The 22,914-nt window shown below is 51.6% G+C and overlaps 1 protein-coding gene across 1 annotated transcript; it reads right to left on the bottom strand.

Annotated features, from left to right (window-relative positions):
- Positions 1–12,130: 12,130 nt before the first annotated feature.
- Positions 12,131–12,966, bottom strand: LOC141967239 (uncharacterized). Its single transcript, XM_074920810.1, has 2 exons — positions 12,917–12,966; positions 12,131–12,783 (listed from the first exon to the last, which is right to left on the bottom strand). Exons 1-2 carry the CDS (start codon positions 12,949–12,951, stop codon positions 12,204–12,206), a joined length of 615 nt encoding a protein of 204 aa, XP_074776911.1. The 5' UTR covers positions 12,952–12,966; the 3' UTR covers positions 12,131–12,203.
- Between the last annotated feature and the right edge of the window lie 9,948 nt (positions 12,967–22,914).

The following is a 22,914-nucleotide window of genomic DNA, read 5'->3' as shown; positions in this document are numbered from 1 at the left end:
GGTGCAGCCGTCACATACCCAGAGCCACTGGGCAAACATGGCGCCGAGCACGAAGTACACCTCAGTGAACATCACTACGCACAGCATCTCGGCCAGGGTGCTCGACCGTTCCCAACTCCCCCAGATCCCTCAGCGCTGGCTCAGCCCGACTCTTCAACCCCTCCAGGGATCCCGGGGACTCCCCCCTGCCCTGGGCAGCCCATTCCAACGCCCAACAGCCCCTTCTGCACAGAAATCCTTCCTCAGAGCCAGCCTGACCCTGCCCTGGGCAGCTTGAGGCCATTCCCTCGGGGCCTGGCGCTGGGGCCTTGGCTCCAGAGACTCATCCCCCCTCTCTGCCCCCTCCTGGCAGGGAGTTGCAGAGGGCCAGGAGGTCTCCCCTCAGCCTCCTCTGCTCCAGACTGAACCCCCCCAGTTCCCCCAGCCGCTCCCCAGCAGACCTGTGCTCCAGACCCTGCCCCAGCTCCGTTGCCCTTCTCTGGCCACGCTCGAGTCATTCAATGGCCTTTTTGGGGTGAGGGGCCCAAAACTGAACCCAGGAATCGAGGGGCGGCCTCCCCAGTGCCGAGCCCAGGGCTCAGATCCCTTCCCTGGCCCTGCTGGCCACGCCAGTGCTGACACAAGCCAGGATGCCGTTGCCCTCCTTGGCCCCCTGTCACTGATTTGACACCAATCAGAATTATTACAATTAATAATGTTTGATTCCAGTATGAATACAGAAATATTTTAGTAGGGTTACATGTTTACATCTTGCATTTTGCACATCTAACCAGAAACCAATGCTACTGTGAATTCCTCTGTATAGCCCTGTACCAAGGCCGAAGAATTGGTCAGTAATCATTTACTAGGTACACCTAGATACTGCTTAGGGAATTAGATTTAGAATTGAAAATAATTCTGTTTGAAGTTGTTGGAGATGTCTAGACACAGAAGTAATTTATTACCTAGAATACATTGGATAATGCCTCAGAAGTACCACAACCTGAGAGTAATGAGAACTGGGGAGAATGAACTGTCACAGTTTACAGATCTCTGCCAAGGAACAGTGAAACTGGGTAATGGGTAATTCCGGCAGGGGGAGATCGCGACCACCGACTCATGGGCCACCGACCCAAATCACACCCCAGACTCATTTCTAGACATTTCTAAGCTTCAGTGCGCAGAATCGGAAGTAGGAGGGAAGTATGATAATGATTTCCAGGAATTCTTGTGTTTAGGTATGAATACTTAATGAATATGTATGAATGAATAATATAGAAACTGTATAATTCTTGTGACTGGTGTGCGTTGTTGGTGAGAGCACGCACCCGCGCACCCGGCCGTCAATAAACAAGTGTCTGCTTATCTGCATCACATTGGAGTCGGTAAGTTATCTTCATCCCGGATTTCGGGGACAGTTTCTGGCACCCCAGATGGGACCTCGCTGAGAGACCGGAGGAGTCGGGGACCTGATCGGTTCCAGCCGGCACCGAGGATTTCTCGGGGACACCCATCGATCCCCGATCCATGCGGCTCTTCGCGACGTCCCCTGGATTTTGGTAAGACACTTCTCTTTTGTACTGGGATAAGTGGGTTAGAGTCCCACCAGTAGGAGCGGGTTAGAGTCCCACTGTACAAGCCTGCCTGTCAGACGCGGCGAAAGCTGCGCAGGGTTGGGCTAGAGGATCCTCGTGTATTGGAAGCCGAGGCCTCTGCCCGTAAGACACAAGCGAAAGCTATTGCAGGGTTGGACAGCTGGATTTGGAAACAAGAGACCCTATATGCTGTAGAGTTCTCAGAAGGAGTGCATTTAATTGGAAGTTAAAAGTTTTTATGCACTCAGTTGTGGTACTGGTTGTTTCGTCAATTGAATATTGTACGGTAATTAAGAATTGTGTTGTATTGTGTTATATACCTTTGTTTGTCGTAGTAACTGTAGAAAGGTGTGAGCGTGTTTGTGAGCGTGAGACGTGCAACTGAGCACGAAGCGGGTGTGGGGTTCGGATCCGCGGTTCTGTTATCCCGCGCGGGGTGCAGCCGGAGAAGGACGAAGCGATAGGCTTGAGCGAGTGATCGATTGTATATTGTGTTAACAAAGTAACTGAACCATGGCATCTACGCTGACTCGTTTGTTTAAAAGCAAAAGGATGTGTAATCTGGCTGCAAATGACAAAGTTCTGAAAACTTCTCCGTTAGGATGTTTGTTAGCACACTGGGGAGAGGTACATGATGATTTGAGGAAAAGTCAGATGACTGAATATTGTAATCGCTGGTGGCCTCTGTATACTCTGGGTGATCAGGGAAAATGGCTCGTGAATGGGACACTGCATTATAATACCATTCTGCAGTTAATGCTGTTTTGTAGAAGAGAAGGGAAATGAAGTGCCGTATGTTGATTTTTTTTTTTTCCTATTTAAGACAAAGGAAGGATTGGCAGAAAGAATGTAAGCTGATTAGTAGGGATAATTTAGTAATGGCTATAACTTTTGACGATAAAAAGGTGAAAAAGTGTTGTTCAACATGTGAACTTGAAAAGATTGTTTGAAGGAAAGAATTGCTTCTACTGAAAAGGATGGAGGGCCAGAATTAGATATATCCCCTCCACAGGGAGAACGGCATCGGGGGCGAGAATATAGAGAACAGGTAGAGGAACCTGAGAGTAGCGGACTAGAGGATGTGGATGAAGGGCCGTCTGAGGTTGTAATTCATACCCCTGCATCTCGAAAGAACTCGGCAGCAGGTACAAACAACAGCTCCCCTGCGGCAGGGAGCTGGCAACGATGGGCCGGTGTATGTGAAAGTGCCTTTTCAGTGACGGATTCGATGGCTTGGAAGCAGGCAGCAGGAGTGTACAGAGAGGATCCGGAGAGAACAGGCAGAGTGGCAGATACTATCATCAGAACACAGAACCCGGACTGGAGTGATTTACAGGTGATTTTAGCTAATGTGTTAGATGATACAGAAAAAAACAGATGGTATTGGAGGCTGGCAAAGCACAGGCAGAAGTGACTGTATTGAGTGGGACAGCAGGTGGAATATTAGAGCAGAACTTTCTGTCTGGGGATCCGCAGTGGGGATCCAAATAATGTGGAGCACAGAGAAAGACTGAGTCGGTATCAGAAATGGGTTTTACATGGAGTTAAACACGCCATGCCTAGGTTTCTGAACTGGTCTAAATTGTATGAGGTGAGACAAGATAAGAATGAATCTCCCTCAGCGTTTCTGGGAAGACTAAAAGAAGCTGCCAGAAAGAATAAATACTGATTTGAAAGTAGAAACTGAGGCAGCTCAGATATAATTGGCTTGGATTTTTATAGAACAATCGGTACCAGATATAAGAAAGAAACTGATTGATAATTTTTGAAATATAAACTCTTGGAGGAGTGTGAATCTGAGGATAAAACTCTCATTCTACCAGTCAGAAAACCGTCGGGTGAATATAGGTTAGTGCAAGACTTCAGAGCAGTGAATCACATAGTTAAGGGTATATATCCTGTAGCAGCAAATCCTTGCACGCTGTTAACAGCTTTAAAGGAGACTTATCAGTGGTTTACAGTGCTGGATTTAAAAGATGCTTTCTTTTGTATGCCTTGGAGAAGGAAAACAGAAAATTGTTTGCTTTCGAGTGGGAAAATCCACAAACAGGACAAAGATGCAGCTGACATGGACAAGACTACCCCAAGGATTTAGAAATAGCCCGATAATTTTTGGAAATCAGCTGGCAAAAGAGCTTGAAACACGGAAACAGGACAAACCAACACCTGGACATTTGCTTTTACAATATGTGGATGACACACTGATTGCTACAGAAAAAAAAAAGATTTACCTACATACAGGTAACAATAGATCTTTTTAATTTTCTGGCACCGAATGGGTACAAGGTAGCCAGGGGGGAAAAAAAAAAAAAAAAGCGCCCAAATAGCTTGTCAGACTGTGATATATTTGGACTTTGAGATTTCAGAAGGGCAGCGGCAATTAGGAACAGAACACTGAGAAGCCATGTGAGCCCGAAAATATTCATGAACTCAGAGCATTCTTAGGAATGACAGGGTGGTGCCGCCTCTGGATCATGAGTTATGGTCTGACAGCTAAACTGCTACATGAGGCCCGAAGAACTCTCCTTCGACATGGGGCCCACAGCAACAACGGGCTGTCACAGAACTGAACCGCTTTAATGCCTGCGCCTGCCTTAGGACTTCTGGACATCACCAAAGGCTGTGAGCTGTTGGCTCACGAAAGACAACGCCTGGCACTGGGTGTGCTGACTCAGAAGACGGGAAGCTGGAAACGACCTGTCGGATACTTCTCTAAACAACTGGACACGGGGAGCAAAGGGTGCCCAAACTGCCTTCGAGCTGTGGCTGCAACAGTGATGCTCACACAGGCAGCTCAGAAATTAACTTTGGGAAGCACAATAACAGTCTGTGTCCCACAGACGGTGATAACTGGTTTAGAACAGAAGGGGGGACATTGGCTGTCTCTGAGCTGAATGATGAAGTACCAGGTAGTACTGGCTGAACAAGATGGTGTGAGTCTAAAAACAACTAACCTGGTAAATCCTGCAGTGTTTTTAAGTTCCACACAGGAAGAAGAGCCACTGGAGCAGGACTGCTTGGCTGCTATCGAGTATGTTTATTCCAGTCGAGAAGATCTGAAGGATGTACCCTTGGAGCAACCAGACTGGGAATTGTACACAGATGGCAGCAGCTTTATGGAGCAAGGAGTTCGATACGCTGGGCATGCGGTAACAACAGACACCACAGTTAGAGAGGCAAAGGCACTGACGAGTGCCACATCAGCTTAGAGATCAGAACTCATTGCTTTGATTCGAACCTTAGAACTAAGGGAAACGAAGAAAGTAAATACCTGGACAGACTCAAAGTATGCTCTTGGGGTGGTACATGTCCATGGAGCTTTGTGGAAAAAAAAAAAAAAATTACTGTCCTCTCAGGGATCAAATATTATGCATCAAAATTACATTTGACAATTATTACAAGCAGTTCAAAAACCAAATCAGGTAGCAATCATGCACTGTAAAGCACACCTAATTAGGAACACAAAAGAAATTGCTAGAAGTAATTTGGCCGACCGGACAGCAAGAGAACGAATATTTCAAATGGCATTAATTCCCTCCAAAACAGTAACCCCTCACAGACGAGCAGTAGTTCCACCTTTGTTAATAAAAGAAAGAATGCAAACCAAACCTCAAGAATGTCATTAGGGAGCAGAAGCTTTAGTAACTTCTTTACAAAAACAAGTTTTATCTGTCAAGATGACAGACATGGCTAAATTAATAACTGCAAAATGTGACGTATGTTTGAAAAACAATCCAGTAACCAGGAAAAGAGTTCAAACGGGTAGATTAAAATTAAAAACTTGGGACAGTACCTGGATTAAAGGCGTGTTTGCAATCCTTCCCCCGACAGTAGACAAAGGCACTACCCGACAAGGAAAGGGACATGTAGTACCATGGTAGAAATGTGAAAGGGTGTATGATTGCAGCAATGCAGACTTAATAATTCAAAGAATTCCTCATTTGGCAGCTGCTTTAAAGTTTGGCTGTTATTGTCGAGGTGTTCATAATAACCTCACCATGACTAGTCTCTTTACACCCAGAAGAGGATACTCCTCTAGTTGTAAGAAATCTGCCATTCAGAGCCCAGGGCATTTAGTTTGGGCATTAAGTGATGGCACCCGGACAACCCACTTACCGGTAGATGGTAAGGTGAAACAAATTACTTTAGGCCTGCCAACACTGTGTCCGATTGGGAAGAAATCACCACTCAAGGGATCCCTGGAAAATTTAAAATTACAACGAATCAAAAGGTCTGAAACGGATGATGACGCTTGGAATGAACCAACAACAGGAGTAAAAAATTGGCTGGGCTTTAGAGTCTGTTTGAACCCAATAGCGTCCTACAGGAATAGAGAATGGCTTTATCACTTAACAGGACAAGGAGAAAAATTGGCCGATGTTACAAGAAAAGGATTTCAAGAATTAAACATCCAATTACAGGTAACTTCTAGAATGACACTTCAAAACAGGATGGCACTAGACATGCTTCTGTTGAAAGAGCATGGAGTGTGTGGATATCGCAAAGACAGATTGGATCATTGCTGCATTCATATCCCGAATGTTACACAGGATGTAGAACAGGATTTAGATCTGTGAGGCAAAATCGGAAAAGAAACAGAAACCATTCGAGAAGATATGTCAGAAGATCGGCTAGGAAACATTTTTAGTGGATTAGGATAGAATTTGAGCTCTTGGCTGAAATCCTTAATCAAAATTCTGTTTTTGCTATGAATTGTCCTGTTGATGATTATGTTGGTAACATACAGTTTACTAATAGGCTGCAATATATCGTAGAATGATGAGAGAAGTACCCACTATGCCACCAGGCTACAGCGCGCCACCACCATCATCTGGCAAGACAAACTTTGGCCTCAAAGATGAAAATGAATAAAAGTGTGAAAGTATTGAAATGATTTTCAACACCTTCAAAGGGGGGAAATGTTACTGATTTTATTATCAACTGAAATTAAATTGTGTTTGATTTTAATATAAGTATAGAATTAAGGGATATTTTAGTAAAAATCATTTTACATTTATTGTAGTTTGAATCTAGCAACTGACTGCTCCTCTAAAATCCCCTGTACAGCCCCGTACCAAGGCTGAAGGGACTGGTCACAACTGTTTAGTAGGAACGGTTAGAACCCAGGTAACGAAACACGAGGCGATTTGTAACCTGATTTATAATACATGTACAGGACTAGAAGAATGCAAGTAGCTGTCAAGGTCCAGGATGAACGGGAACTGAGGGCAGTGACCGTAACAGCTGGCAGGTACCTGCCAAGAAAACCGTGTCCTTAAGCAAAAGGTAATTCCGGCAGGGGGAGATGGCGACCCCCGGCTCACGGACCACCTGCTCCCATTACACCCAGAGCCATTTCTAGACATTTCTAACCTCTACTGCGCAGAATCGGAAATAGGAGGAGAATATGTGAATGATTTCCTGGAAGTTGTATGCTTATGTATGAAGACTTAATGAATATGGATGAGTAAGTTCTAGATAAGGTGTGTGATTCTGGTGCCTGGCACGTGTTGTTGGTGAGAGCGCTCCCCTACACGTCCGGCCGTCAGTAAAGAAGTGTCTGCTTATCTGCATCACATTGGAGTCGAGAAGTTATTTTTATCCCGGATTTCGGTGACAGTTTCAAGGGGCATCTGTCCCGTGAGCGATCTTTGCTTCATTATCCACAAAACGTGTATTAAAGTTGACATCCCTGAATATGCTAATAAAGACTAACGAGATCATGCTAATTACAGCACCCCACGAAGCGCCTTGCCCCTCCCCACACCTATGACACGTGATATGTAGATCAATCTGGGGGAAGGACCCGAGGAAAGCGTGTATAAATGGGGGGGGGGGGGGGGGGCAAGGATAACGGTGATGAGCAAGTGAAGAAGTGAAGTGAAGCAGGTGGATGCATCCCTGAACCCTCCTTGGCAGAACCAGCGCAGGAACCTGGACTGGTGATCTCTCTCCCTCTCTTCCCATCTCTCTCTCTCTTCTTCTCTTTTCCCCCTTGTTATCATTAAGGGACGCAAGGCGTATCATATCCCTTGCCATAATTTGTTCTTCACTTAGTCAGTTATTGTGTATCCAGTCAACACACTGTGGGAAATGAAGAAATGTTTATGTCTGCACTTTGAGACTTGTCTCACCAATCTCTGCTCCGTTGGGGATTTATGAATCTACGTCACTTGTCTCCCTCTTCGGAGCAGGACGTGACAGCAGGTGGGACCTGGAGGTGCCTAGATTTTCCTTCTGAACAGCACAGCCCTAACTGCCAAGTGTTTCTGGATGACCAGCATTAGGATGTCCTCAGAAAGCTGCACCAACATCCTTCCCAGCAGCGCCGACCCGCGGTGCAGTCTCTTACCTCTGCAGCTTCAGCTCTGCCTCCTCTGCCCTCCTCTGTGTTTCCCTCAAGTCAGCGGCCACCCGGGTATTTGTCACCATCTGCGTGCCATCAAAGAGCAGCTTGGCCAGCCTCTGTGAAGGAAGCGGCACACATTTCACACCCAAAGACCTGCGTTCTGGAGGGAGGGATGCTGCAGGAACCCTGCCTGCCCAGGGTCTGGCTCCTGTCCCCATGCTGAGGTGCCTGTGTGGAGCCCTAAGCTCTGTCCTCCTGCTACGGCAGGATCGATGAGCACCCGCGGGCCTCCCTCTCCTGGAAAGCCCCGCAGGCCATCAGCGCCAAGAGGAACACGCTCAGAGCACCCCCCTCTCTCACTTCCCCCGTGCGTGCAGATGCGGTTAGGCACGGCGGGGTTTTGGTTTGGATGCTTGGCGTCACTCCTACGCCCTTACAATCCACGGGAAATCCTACCCCTAGGATCCAGCCCCCAAATCCCCCACCACCCAGTCCTGAGGAGTTCCTGTCCCTGCTGCTTCTCACATAAATGCTGCTGTGTGACACTAAGCACTGTACAAAGCTAAAAGAAGGGTAAAGCCAAATATCAGGGACCCAAGAGGATCTTCCCCTCCTACCGCCACACCTGCCTGCACTCCTCAATGTGCTTGTGGCTCTTCCTCTGCTCTTCCTCCTCCTCCTCCTCCTCAGGCACTTTTGGCTCCACATCTTCTCCAAGGGCCTCCCTGGGGCAGAAGAGGGAGTAAGACTGAACATTTTACACCACATCATGCTCGGGGACGCCCTTGAATCCGGCATCCCAACCCAGACTGCATGGTTCAGCGCAGCACACTCTGCTCTCTCTTCCCCTCAGCAGGCTTAGTCCCAGGCCAGCAGGTCCCTGCAGATGCAGAAAGGAGGCAGGAAAGGTGGGGACAGCCGCCCAGAGGGAAAACAGCGTCCAGGCTTCTTTTTCTACATCTGGGACTGCAGCCCAAGGCTAGTTACTGCTTCAGCACAAGGCTGGGGAGGCTCAGCCTCTGTTTGCTTTCCAGGTGGGGATGGGGCAGGCATGGGGCAGAGGCTGTCAGGGGGCAGCCCTTAGGTGGCTGGGGGGGACCCCGGCTTGGCCATGAAGACAGCCAGCTTCTGTCCGGAGCCATTCCAGCATTGGCACTGATCCCATGGCCCAATATCCCCCAGGCTGGAGGGGCCTCTAAGGCTTGGGAGAGGCCCCCACTTCAGTCCTGCTTCGGGGAAAGGTGTGTGCCATGGCTGGTGAGCCCCAGGTCTGGGAACAGCAGCCTGCTCCAGGATGCCACTAGTCTGATGCAGATTTTGTCCAGGGGGGCAGCGGGTCCATGGCAGGGGAATCTCTTGGGGAAGGGGGTATTGCTGCCTCAGTGCTGTGCCTCGGACAGGGCGGGGATGTCCTTGCCTTTGGGATGAGCAGACATCGGGAGGTCCCCGTGCTCCTAATATCTGGCAGAGAACGGGGAGCGTCTCTGGCTTGGGATTCAGGGGAGCGCCAAGGCCAGTTTGGGGAGAGATCCCGGGTCCCGTGAAGGCTGGCAAGGCCACATCGGGTGGCTGCCCCCCGCCAGTTTTTGGTAGGGGTCCTGGCCCCAGTGCCGTTGTGGGACAGGGGATATTCTGACACCTGGAGTCGGTCTCTGAGCCTGTGCTGGCCCGGGCTGGGGTCAGGACTGGCTGCCAGCTCGGGGCGCAGGATGTGGAACCGGCCCCGGCCTGGGGGTGGGGGCATCAAGCCCGGCACCGTTCTGGGGAGGGGAGATCATCTGTGACCTGAACCGGGCTGTGGGGAGAAGGTGAGGGACTTGGTGCCGGTCCGGGGCAGGGAGGGGCCTGGACCCGGCTCCGATCTGGGCGGCGGGGGCGGCTGGGGGTCAGGCCCACGCAGCCGGGGCACCGGGGACGAGCGCCGCTTCTCGCCGGGGCTCGGCATCGAGGAGGGCGGCGACGCGAGGGCGGCGGGCGGCGACGCGCTCCTCGGCGCCGGGGTCGGGGCCGCGGGGGCTGAGGGCCGGGGCCGGGCCCCGCCGAGCCGCCTCCGCGCCGGCTCCCCGCCTCACGCGGCCCCGCAGACACAGCGCATGCGCGGCGCGGCCGGACCGGCCCCGGCGGCGCCGGGCAAACGGCGGCGCCGGGCAAACGGCGGCGCCGGGCAAACGGCGGCGCCGGGCAAACGGCGGCGCCGGGCAAACGGCGGCGCCGGGCAAACGGCGGCGCCGGGCAAACGGCGGCGCCGGGCAAACGGCGGCGCCGGGCAAACGGCGGCGCCGGGCAAACGGCGGCGCCCGTTCCCGCTCCCGCGCCGGGCGGCGGCGGCCGCGAGGGGCGGGCGCGAGCGCGGGGCTCGGGCCGGGCTGCGGGGCAGCGACGGCCGCGGGGCCCCGTGTCCTCTGCGCCGCCGGGCCGGGCCGCGCCGCCGCCTGGTGCCGCCCGCACACACGGGCGGCAGCGATCGGGGCTTCTCCGACAGCCCGCTCGAGCCCGGCCGCCGGGGGGTGAACGCGCAGCCGGAGCCCGGCGGCCCCGACCTCGTGCTGCTCCCCGCGCCGGGGGAAGGGCCTTCCCCGGGGTGAGGAGTGGGGGGGTTCGGGTTGAGCCCGCGGCGGCCTCAGCGGGAGGAGCGCGGGCCTTACGGCTGCTCTCAATTAGACAGCCCCCCACCAAAATAATGACAAATTACGACGAGCGCAGGAAACTAGCTCTCCGTAAATTGCAGGTTCGAATGTCTGTGCGCGGAGAACAGAACAGCTTTCCAGGGTTCAACGGCACCCCAGAACGCAGAACAAAGAACTCTGTGGGGTTTAACGGCCACCCCAAACGCTTGATCACTCACCTGACAAGCGAGGGCTCTCCACCTCGAGGACCTGCTCAGGGCAGCGCCCCGACCCAGATCACCTGGAGGAGCTTCCTTGGGCGACGTCCCGACCCCAGGGGAGAGTCCTCGACCGACGGCAGCGAGCTGCTCCAGGGGAGGAGCTCAAAATGGCTGCCCGAGGGGAGGAGCTCAAAATGGCTGCCCGAGGGGAGGAGCTCAAAATGGCTGCCCCAGGGCTCCATTGACACCCAGCCCCAATCTGACCTGTGCCCCGTAGCGGCTCCCGTTGGCCAAAGGCCCCAACTGCCGGGAAGCCCCGAGAGCAAAGGCAATCAGGAGCTGCTCCGCTCCAGCGGCCATGGAGCCCGATCTTCACTGGGGGGGACACCTGCCACAGCCTGCGCTTCCATACTTGCACGTGCTGATTAGCGCTGGCTCAGGGAACGGCCGGATCAGCTCCGGCCGAGGGACCTCTGACTCTTCTGCCACAGCCACGGCGGCTCTTTTTCTGCCAAAAGGTGGTTTGGGTTTGGAGTCCTGAGAGCTGGGATTTGTGAGTGCAAAGTCTCAGGAAAAGGGGGGAGCTGCTGCCTCCTGCCTGCCCGCAGTTGGGGCTCAGAGCTGTGAGGGGCCTCGCACAGGATTGTGCCCAAGGACCTCATGTTTGCAGCTCTGACGGGTCCATCCCGGGGAGGGCAGAGAAACCAGCAGACACCTGGGGAAGCCCCGCAGGGACTCTCCCCCAAACAACGCACTGGCACGGGCAGTCGGTCCTCTGGGAATCGGTGCGTACGTGTCGGAAATGACAGGAATATTCGCTGCTTTGGTGTGACAGGAGAAGCGTGCCCTTGTCTTTCGGCACGGCCCTTGGGTGGAACGATCCCCCCAGCACCCAGCGCTGCAGCACAGCCTGCCTGCCTTCTACAGCTTCCAGCTGAGCCTTCGGCGGTTCTTGTGAGGCCAAACTGACGGTAACAGCGAGTGCGCCCAGCGCTGCCAGGAAGAATTCCTGCCTGACAGTAAAGACCTTTACTGTTGAGCGAATGTGTTCCAGGTGAAAAGAGGCAAAGACCCGACGTGTGCGGTCCCCCTGTTCCTGCAGTGGGTGCCCCGCAGCCCCCGGGCTCTGGAGGGGGCAGGAGGCAGGAGCAGGGTGCAGGCAGGCACAGTCCCTGCCTGCTCTGGCAGGAGCAGCTCTGGGCCGAGCAAACGTCCCCGTCCCAGAGCCAGGACCTGGGGGAGACCCGGCAGAGGCGGGGGGTCAGCAAGGGACCCAAAGGGGAGGTTTGGCAAAGGGACGGGGGAGGGCGCGCATCAAGGGCTGTGTGGAAGAACCACGGCACCAGGGATGGAGGAAAGATATTTTAAGATATTTTATTTTTCAGGTGGGGTCATTGCAGGGACTTCCCCAGCCCTACACCCCCAACTGCTCTCTCCAGGCTGCCCGCTGCAGTCAGGGATAATTTTGCCTCAGGGGCTTGCGGGAGCACCTGCAGCAGCACTGCCGGTCCCGTTTCCACCAGGCGCTGACACGCCTGCAGAGCTGGGCACGGGACTCCCGCAGGGCACGGCCCCCCTTGCACAGCCCCGGGGCCACCCAGGCACGCATCCTGCCCGTGGGCACCCGCTGCTGGGGACTGGGCTCCGCTGGGCTGCTCCCGCCCGGCGCCGCCCAGATGGTGCTGCCCATGGTCACGGGGGTGTCAGGGTCTGGCTCCACGTCCCTGGGTCTGTGTGCCACTTCGCCCTCATCCCCAGAGACCTGCCCTTGACTGGTCCCAGCTGACCTCTCCAGTGGGGGGTCCTGGCCCAGGGCTGGTCCCAGATTCTCCACCAGCGCCTGATCATCCTTGGGGGTCTGGGCGGGTCCTGAGCGCTCTTGTGCCGCCAGATCTGCCGTGGCACCGGGGCAGGGCTCCGGGAAGGAGCAGACGGTGTCCGCAGAACTGGAGCTGCTCATCGGGAGGGAGCTCAGCGATGGTGACCACAGTAGCGGGCAGAGGCGCTCTGTGCTCGGCAACGTCGCGCTGGCACTGCAGGGGAGGAGAGAGGGAGGTGAACCTGCTGCACCGCGGCCCCTCCGGCGGGACGGGCAGGGCTGCCCAGCGCGGGCAGGGCACGGGCTGAGGGTCTGGGGCAGGATCTGGGGCCTCCCCCAGCACTCACCATTTCTGCAGGGTCGGTTGTTTGCTCTTCTCCATCTTGGCGTCAGCTGTCCCATGCTTTGCCTTCTGCCTTGAACTCTGCAGGACACCAAGAGCTGGGTGAGACGGGAGCAGCTCCCAGGCCACATCACCCCCACAGCCCCTCACCCCACCCACCCCATCCCACTCCCCACCACAGCGCGGTGCAGCCGTCACATACCCAGAGCCACTGGGCAAACATGGCGCCGAGCACGAAGTACACCTCAGTGAACATCACTACGCACAGCATCTCGGCCAGGGTGCTCGACCGTTCCCAACTCCCCCAGATCCCTCAGCGCTGGCTCAGCCCGACTCTTCAACCCCTCCAGGGATCCCGGGGACTCCCCCCTGCCCTGGGCAGCCCATTCCAACGCCCAACAGCCCCTTCTGCACAGAAATCCTTCCTCAGAGCCAGCCTGACCCTGCCCTGGGCAGCTTGAGGCCATTCCCTCGGGGCCTGGCGCTGGGGCCTTGGCTCCAGAGACTCATCCCCCCTCTCTGCCCCCTCCTGGCAGGGAGTTGCAGAGGGCCAGGAGGTCTCCCCTCAGCCTCCTCTGCTCCAGACTGAACCCCCCCAGTTCCCCCAGCCGCTCCCCAGCAGACCTGTGCTCCAGACCCTGCCCCAGCTCCGTTGCCCTTCTCTGGCCACGCTCGAGTCATTCAATGGCCTTTTTGGGGTGAGGGGCCCAAAACTGAACCCAGGAATCGAGGGGCGGCCTCCCCAGTGCCGAGCCCAGGGCTCAGATCCCTTCCCTGGCCCTGCTGGCCACGCCAGTGCTGACACAAGCCAGGATGCCGTTGCCCTCCTTGGCCCCCTGTCACTGATTTGACACCAATCAGAATTATTACAATTAATAATGTTTGATTCCAGTATGAATACAGAAATATTTTAGTAGGGTTACATGTTTACATCTTGCATTTTGCACATCTAACCAGAAACCAATGCTACTGTGAATTCCTCTGTATAGCCCTGTACCAAGGCCGAAGAATTGGTCAGTAATCATTTACTAGGTACACCTAGATACTGCTTAGGGAATTAGATTTAGAATTGAAAATAATTCTGTTTGAAGTTGTTGGAGATGTCTAGACACAGAAGTAATTTATTACCTAGAATACATTGGATAATGCCTCAGAAGTACCACAACCTGAGAGTAATGAGAACTGGGGAGAATGAACTGTCACAGTTTACAGATCTCTGCCAAGGAACAGTGAAACTGGGTAATGGGTAATTCCGGCAGGGGGAGATCGCGACCACCGACTCATGGGCCACCGACCCAAATCACACCCCAGACTCATTTCTAGACATTTCTAAGCTTCAGTGCGCAGAATCGGAAGTAGGAGGGAAGTATGATAATGATTTCCAGGAATTCTTGTGTTTAGGTATGAATACTTAATGAATATGTATGAATGAATAATATAGAAACTGTATAATTCTTGTGACTGGTGTGCGTTGTTGGTGAGAGCACGCACCCGCGCACCCGGCCGTCAATAAACAAGTGTCTGCTTATCTGCATCACATTGGAGTCGGTAAGTTATCTTCATCCCGGATTTCGGGGACAGTTTCTGGCACCCCAGATGGGACCTCGCTGAGAGACCGGAGGAGTCGGGGACCTGATCGGTTCCAGCCGGCACCGAGGATTTCTCGGGGACACCCATCGATCCCCGATCCATGCGGCTCTTCGCGACGTCCCCTGGATTTTGGTAAGACACTTCTCTTTTGTACTGGGATAAGTGGGTTAGAGTCCCACCAGTAGGAGCGGGTTAGAGTCCCACTGTACAAGCCTGCCTGTCAGACGCGGCGAAAGCTGCGCAGGGTTGGGCTAGAGGATCCTCGTGTATTGGAAGCCGAGGCCTCTGCCCGTAAGACACAAGCGAAAGCTATTGCAGGGTTGGACAGCTGGATTTGGAAACAAGAGACCCTATACGCTGTAGAGTTCTCAGAAGGAGTGCATTTAATTGGAAGTTAAAAGTTTTTATGCACTCAGTTGTGGTACTGGTTGTTTCGTCAATTGAATATTGTACGGTAATTAAGAATTGTGTTGTATTGTGTTATATACCTTTGTTTGTCGTAGTAACTGTAGAAAGGTGTGAGCGTGTTTGTGAGCGTGAGACGTGCAACTGAGCACGAAGCGGGTGTGGGGTTCGGATCCGCGGTTCTGTTATCCCGCGCGGGGTGCAGCCGGAGAAGGACGAAGCGATAGGCTTGAGCGAGTGATCGATTGTATATTGTGTTAACAAAGTAACTGAACCATGGCATCTACGCTGACTCGTTTGTTTAAAAGCAAAAGGATGTGTAATCTGGCTGCAAATGACAAAGTTCTGAAAACTTCTCCGTTAGGATGTTTGTTAGCACACTGGGGAGAGGTACATGATGATTTGAGGAAAAGTCAGATGACTGAATATTGTAATCGCTGGTGGCCTCTGTATACTCTGGGTGATCAGGGAAAATGGCTCGTGAATGGGACACTGCATTATAATACCATTCTGCAGTTAATGCTGTTTTGTAGAAGAGAAGGGAAATGAAGTGCCGTATGTTGATTTTTTTTTTTTCCTATTTAAGACAAAGGAAGGATTGGCAGAAAGAATGTAAGCTGATTAGTAGGGATAATTTAGTAATGGCTATAACTTTTGACGATAAAAAGGTGAAAAAGTGTTGTTCAACATGTGAACTTGAAAAGATTGTTTGAAGGAAAGAATTGCTTCTACTGAAAAGGATGGAGGGCCAGAATTAGATATATCCCCTCCACAGGGAGAACGGCATCGGGGGCGAGAATATAGAGAACAGGTAGAGGAACCTGAGAGTAGCGGACTAGAGGATGTGGATGAAGGGCCGTCTGAGGTTGTAATTCATACCCCTGCATCTCGAAAGAACTCGGCAGCAGGTACAAACAATAGCTCCCCTGCGGCAGGGAGCTGGCAACGATGGGCCGGTGTATGTGAAAGTGCCTTTTCAGTGACGGATTCGATGGCTTGGAAGCAGGCAGCAGGAGTGTACAGAGAGGATCCGGAGAGAACAGGCAGAGTGGCAGATACTATCATCAGAACACAGAACCCGGACTGGAGTGATTTACAGGTGATTTTAGCTAATGTGTTAGATGATACAGAAAAAAACAGATGGTATTGGAGGCTGGCAAAGCACAGGCAGAAGTGACTGTATTGAGTGGGACAGCAGGTGGAATATTAGAGCAGAACTTTCTGTCTGGGGATCCGCAGTGGGGATCCAAATAATGTGGAGCACAGAGAAAGACTGAGTCGGTATCAGAAATGGGTTTTACATGGAGTTAAACACGCCATGCCTAGGTTTCTGAACTGGTCTAAATTGTATGAGGTGAGACAAGATAAGAATGAATCTCCCTCAGCGTTTCTGGGAAGACTAAAAGAAGCTGCCAGAAAGAATAAATACTGATTTGAAAGTAGAAACTGAGGCAGCTCAGATATAATTGGCTTGGATTTTTATAGAACAATCGGTACCAGATATAAGAAAGAAACTGATTGATAATTTTTGAAATATAAACTCTTGGAGGAGTGTGAATCTGAGGATAAAACTCTCATTCTACCAGTCAGAAAACCGTCGGGTGAATATAGGTTAGTGCAAGACTTCAGAGCAGTGAATCACATAGTTAAGGGTATATATCCTGTAGCAGCAAATCCTTGCACGCTGTTAACAGCTTTAAAGGAGACTTATCAGTGGTTTACAGTGCTGGATTTAAAAGATGCTTTCTTTTGTATGCCTTGGAGAAGGAAAACAGAAAATTGTTTGCTTTCGAGTGGGAAAATCCACAAACAGGACAAAGATGCAGCTGACATGGACAAGACTACCCCAAGGATTTAGAAATAGCCCGATAATTTTTGGAAATCAGCTGGCAAAAGAGCTTGAAACACGGAAACAGGACAAACCAACACCTGGACATTTGCTTTTACAATATGTGGATGACACACTGATTGCTACAGAAAAAAAAAAGATTTACCTACATACAGGTAACAATAGATCTTTTTAATTTTCTGGCACCGAATGGGTACAAGGTAGCCAGGGGGAAAAAAAAAAAAAAAAGCGCCCAAATAGCTTGTCAGACTGTGATATATTTGGACTTTGAGATTTCAGAAGGGCAGCGGCAATTAGGAACAGAACACTGAGAAGCCATGTGAGCCCGAAAATATTCATGAACTCAGAGCATTCTTAGGAATGACAGGGTGGTGCCGCCTCTGGATCATGAGTTATGGTCTGACAGCTAAACTGCTACATGAGGCCCGAAGAACTCTCCTTCGACATGGGGCCCACAGCAACAACGGGCTGTCACAGAACTGAACCGCTTTAATGCCTGCGCCTGCCTTAGGACTTCTGGACATCACCAAAGGCTGTGAGCTGTTGGCTCACGAAAGACAACGCCTGGCACTGGGTGTGCTGACTCAGAAGACGGGAAGCTGGAAACGACCTGTCGGATACTTCTCTAAACAACTGGACACGGGGAGCAAAGGGTGCCCAAACTGCCTTCGAGCTGTGGCTGCAACAGTGATGCTCACACAGGCAGCTCAGAAATTAACTTTGGGAAGCACAATAACAGTCTGTGTCCCACAGACGGTGATAACTGGTTTAGAACAGAAGGGGGGACATTGGCTGTCTCTGAGCTGAATGATGAAGTACCAGGTAGTACTGGCTGAACAAGATGGTGTGAGTCTAAAAACAACTAACCTGGTAAATCCTGCAGTGTTTTTAAGTTCCACACAGGAAGAAGAGCCACTGGAGCAGGACTGCTTGGCTGCTATCGAGTACGTTTATTCCAGTCGAGAAGATCTGAAGGATGTACCCTTGGAGCAACCAGACTGGGAATTGTACACAGATGGCAGCAGCTTTATGGAGCAAGGAGTTCGATACGCTGGGCATGCGGTAACAACAGACACCACAGTTAGAGAGGCAAAGGCACTGACGAGTGCCACATCAGCTTAGAGATCAGAACTCATTGCTTTGATTCGAACCTTAGAACTAAGGGAAACGAAGAAAGTAAATACCTGGACAGACTCAAAGTATGCTCTTGGGGTGGTACATGTCCATGGAGCTTTGTGGAAAAAAAAAAAAAAATTACTGTCCTCTCAGGGATCAAATATTATGCATCAAAATTACATTTGACAATTATTACAAGCAGTTCAAAAACCAAATCAGGTAGCAATCATGCACTGTAAAGCACACCTAATTAGGAACACAAAAGAAATTGCTAGAAGTAATTTGGCCGACCGGACAGCAAGAGAACGAATATTTCAAATGGCATTAATTCCCTCCAAAACAGTAACCCCTCACAGACGAGCAGTAGTTCCACCTTTGTTAATAAAAGAAAGAATGCAAACCAAACCTCAAGAATGTCATTAGGGAGCAGAAGCTTTAGTAACTTCTTTACAAAAACAAGTTTTATCTGTCAAGATGACAGACATGGCTAAATTAATAACTGCAAAATGTGACGTATGTTTGAAAAACAATCCAGTAACCAGGAAAAGAGTTCAAACGGGTAGATTAAAATTAAAAACTTGGGACAGTACCTGGATTAAAGGCGTGTTTGCAATCCTTCCCCCGACAGTAGACAAAGGCACTACCCGACAAGGAAAGGGACATGTAGTACCATGGTAGAAATGTGAAAGGGTGTATGATTGCAGCAATGCAGACTTAATAATTCAAAGAATTCCTCATTTGGCAGCTGCTTTAAAGTTTGGCTGTTATTGTCGAGGTGTTCATAATAACCTCACCATGACTAGTCTCTTTACACCCAGAAGAGGATACTCCTCTAGTTGTAAGAAATCTGCCATTCAGAGCCCAGGGCATTTAGTTTGGGCATTAAGTGATGGCACCCGGACAACCCACTTACCGGTAGATGGTAAGGTGAAACAAATTACTTTAGGCCTGCCAACACTGTGTCCGATTGGGAAGAAATCACCACTCAAGGGATCCCTGGAAAATTTAAAATTACAACGAATCAAAAGGTCTGAAACGGATGATGACGCTTGGAATGAACCAACAACAGGAGTAAAAAATTGGCTGGGCTTTAGAGTCTGTTTGAACCCAATAGCGTCCTACAGGAATAGAGAATGGCTTTATCACTTAACAGGACAAGGAGAAAAATTGGCCGATGTTACAAGAAAAGGATTTCAAGAATTAAACATCCAATTACAGGTAACTTCTAGAATGACACTTCAAAACAGGATGGCACTAGACATGCTTCTGTTGAAAGAGCATGGAGTGTGTGGATATCGCAAAGACAGATTGGACCATTGCTGCATTCATATCCCGAATGTTACACAGGATGTAGAACAGGATTTAGATCTGTGAGGCAAAATCGGAAAAGAAACAGAAACCATTCGAGAAGATATGTCAGAAGATCGGCTAGGAAACATTTTTAGTGGATTAGGATAGAATTTGAGCTCTTGGCTGAAATCCTTAATCAAAATTCTGTTTTTGCTATGAATTGTCCTGTTGATGATTATGTTGGTAACATACAGTTTACTAATAGGCTGCAATATATCGTAGAATGATGAGAGAAGTACCCACTATGCCACCAGGCTACAGCGCGCCACCACCATCATCTGGCAAGACAAACTTTGGCCTCAAAGATGAAAATGAATAAAAGTGTGAAAGTATTGAAATGATTTTCAACACCTTCAAAGGGGGGAAATGTTACTGATTTTATTATCAACTGAAATTAAATTGTGTTTGATTTTAATATAAGCATAGAATTAAGGGATATTTTAGTAAAAATCATTTTACATTTATTGTAGTTTGAATCTAGCAACTGACTGCTCCTCTAAAATCCCCTGTACAGCCCCGTACCAAGGCTGAAGGGACTGGTCACAACTGTTTAGTAGGAACGGTTAGAACCCAGGTAACGAAACACGAGGTGATTTGTAACCTGATTTATAATACATGTACAGGACTAGAAGAATGCAAGTAGCTGTCAAGGTCCAGGATGAACGGGAACTGAGGGCAGTGACCGTAACAGCTGGCAGGTACCTGCCAAGAAAACCGTGTCCTTAAGCAAAAGGTAATTCCGGCAGGGGGAGATGGCGACCCCCGGCTCACGGACCACCTGCTCCCATTACACCCAGAGCCATTTCTAGACATTTCTAAACTCTACTGCGCAGAATCGGAAATAGGAGGAGAATATGTGAATGATTTCCTGGAAGTTGTATGCTTATGTATGAAGACTTAATGAATATGGATGAGTAAGTTCTAGATAAGGTGTGTGATTCTGGTGCCTGGCACGTGTTGTTGGTGAGAGCGCTCCCCTACACGTCCGGCCGTCAGTAAAGAAGTGTCTGCTTATCTGCATCACACTGGAGTCGAGAAGTTATTTTTATCCCGGATTTCGGTGACAGTTTCAAGGGGCATCTGTCCCGTGAGCGATCTTTGCTTCATTATCCACAAAACGTGTATTAAAGTTGACATCCCTGAATATGCTAATAAAGACTAACGAGATCATGCTAATTACAGCACCCCACGAAGCGCCTTGCCCCTCCCCACACCTATGACACGTGATATGTAGATCAATCTGGGGGAAGGACCCGAGGAAAGCGTGTATAAATGGGGGGGGGGGGGGGGGGGCAAGGATAACGGTGATGAGCAAGTGAAGAAGTGAAGTGAAGCAGGTGGATGCATCCCTGAACCCTCCTTGGCAGAACCAGCGCAGGAACCTGGACTGGTGATCTCTCTCCCTCTCTTCCCATCTCTCTCTCTCTTCTTCTCTTTTCCCCCTTGTTATCATTAAGGGACGCAAGGCGTATCATATCCCTTGCCATAATTTGTTCTTCACTTAGTCAGTTATTGTGTATCCAGTCAACACACTGTGGGAAATGAAGAAATGTTTATGTCTGCACTTTGAGACTTGTCTCACCAATCTCTGCTCCGTTGGGGATTTATGAATCTACGTCACTTGTCTCCCTCTTCGGAGCAGGACGTGACAGCAGGTGGGACCTGGAGGTGCCTAGATTTTCCTTCTGAACAGCACAGCCCTAACTGCCAAGTGTTTCTGGATGACCAGCATTAGGATGTCCTCAGAAAGCTGCACCAACATCCTTCCCAGCAGCGCCGACCCGCGGTGCAGTCTCTTACCTCTGCAGCTTCAGCTCTGCCTCCTCTGCCCTCCTCTGTGTTTCCCTCAAGTCAGCGGCCACCCGGGTATTTGTCACCATCTGCGTGCCATCAAAGAGCAGCTTGGCCAGCCTCTGTGAAGGAAGCGGCACACATTTCACACCCAAAGACCTGCGTTCTGGAGGGAGGGATGCTGCAGGAACCCTGCCTGCCCAGGGTCTGGCTCCTGTCCCCATGCTGAGGTGCCTGTGTGGAGCCCTAAGCTCTGTCCTCCTGCTACGGCAGGATCGATGAGCACCCGCGGGCCTCCCTCTCCTGGAAAGCCCCGCAGGCCATCAGCGCCAAGAGGAACACGCTCAGAGCACCCCCCTCTCTCACTTCCCCCGTGCGTGCAGATGCGGTTAGGCACGGCGGGGTTTTGGTTTGGATGCTTGGCGTCACTCCTACGCCCTTACAATCCACGGGAAATCCTACCCCTAGGATCCAGCCCCCAAATCCCCCACCACCCAGTCCTGAGGAGTTCCTGTCCCTGCTGCTTCTCACATAAATGCTGCTGTGTGACACTAAGCACTGTACAAAGCTAAAAGAAGGGTAAAGCCAAATATCAGGGACCCAAGAGGATCTTCCCCTCCTACCGCCACACCTGCCTGCACTCCTCAATGTGCTTGTGGCTCTTCCTCTGCTCTTCCTCCTCCTCCTCCTCCTCAGGCACTTTTGGCTCCACATCTTCTCCAAGGGCCTCCCTGGGGCAGAAGAGGGAGTAAGACTGAACATTTTACACCACATCATGCTCGGGGACGCCCTTGAATCCGGCATCCCAACCCAGACTGCATGGTTCAGCGCAGCACACTCTGCTCTCTCTTCCCCTCAGCAGGCTTAGTCCCAGGCCAGCAGGTCCCTGCAGATGCAGAAAGGAGGCAGGAAAGGTGGGGACAGCCGCCCAGAGGGAAAACAGCGTCCAGGCTTCTTTTTCTACATCTGGGACTGCAGCCCAAGGCTAGTTACTGCTTCAGCACAAGGCTGGGGAGGCTCAGCCTCTGTTTGCTTTCCAGGTGGGGATGGGGCAGGCATGGGGCAGAGGCTGTCAGGGGGCAGCCCTTAGGTGGCTGGGGGGGACCCCGGCTTGGCCATGAAGACAGCCAGCTTCTGTCCGGAGCCATTCCAGCATTGGCACTGATCCCATGGCCCAATATCCCCCAGGCTGGAGGGGCCTCTAAGGCTTGGGAGAGGCCCCCACTTCAGTCCTGCTTCGGGGAAAGGTGTGTGCCATGGCTGGTGAGCCCCAGGTCTGGGAACAGCAGCCTGCTCCAGGATGCCACTAGTCTGATGCAGATTTTGTCCAGGGGGGCAGCGGGTCCATGGCAGGGGAATCTCTTGGGGAAGGGGGTATTGCTGCCTCAGTGCTGTGCCTCGGACAGGGCGGGGATGTCCTTGCCTTTGGGATGAGCAGACATCGGGAGGTCCCCGTGCTCCTAATATCTGGCAGAGAACGGGGAGCGTCTCTGGCTTGGGATTCAGGGGAGCGCCAAGGCCAGTTTGGGGAGAGATCCCGGGTCCCGTGAAGGCTGGCAAGGCCACATCGGGTGGCTGCCCCCCGCCAGTTTTTGGTAGGGGTCCTGGCCCCAGTGCCGTTGTGGGACAGGGGATATTCTGACACCTGGAGTCGGTCTCTGAGCCTGTGCTGGCCCGGGCTGGGGTCAGGACTGGCTGCCAGCTCGGGGCGCAGGATGTGGAACCGGCCCCGGCCTGGGGGTGGGGGCATCAAGCCCGGCACCGTTCTGGGGAGGGGAGATCATCTGTGACCTGAACCGGGCTGTGGGGAGAAGGTGAGGGACTTGGTGCCGGTCCGGGGCAGGGAGGGGCCTGGACCCGGCTCCGATCTGGGCGGCGGGGGCGGCTGGGGGTCAGGCCCA

The sequence above is a fragment of the Athene noctua genome, chromosome 1 (assembly GCF_965140245.1).
Source record: "Athene noctua chromosome 1, bAthNoc1.hap1.1, whole genome shotgun sequence".
NCBI classification, from domain to species: Eukaryota; Metazoa; Chordata; class Aves; order Strigiformes; family Strigidae; genus Athene; species Athene noctua.
This window is presented reverse-complemented; position numbering and strand designations above follow the sequence as displayed.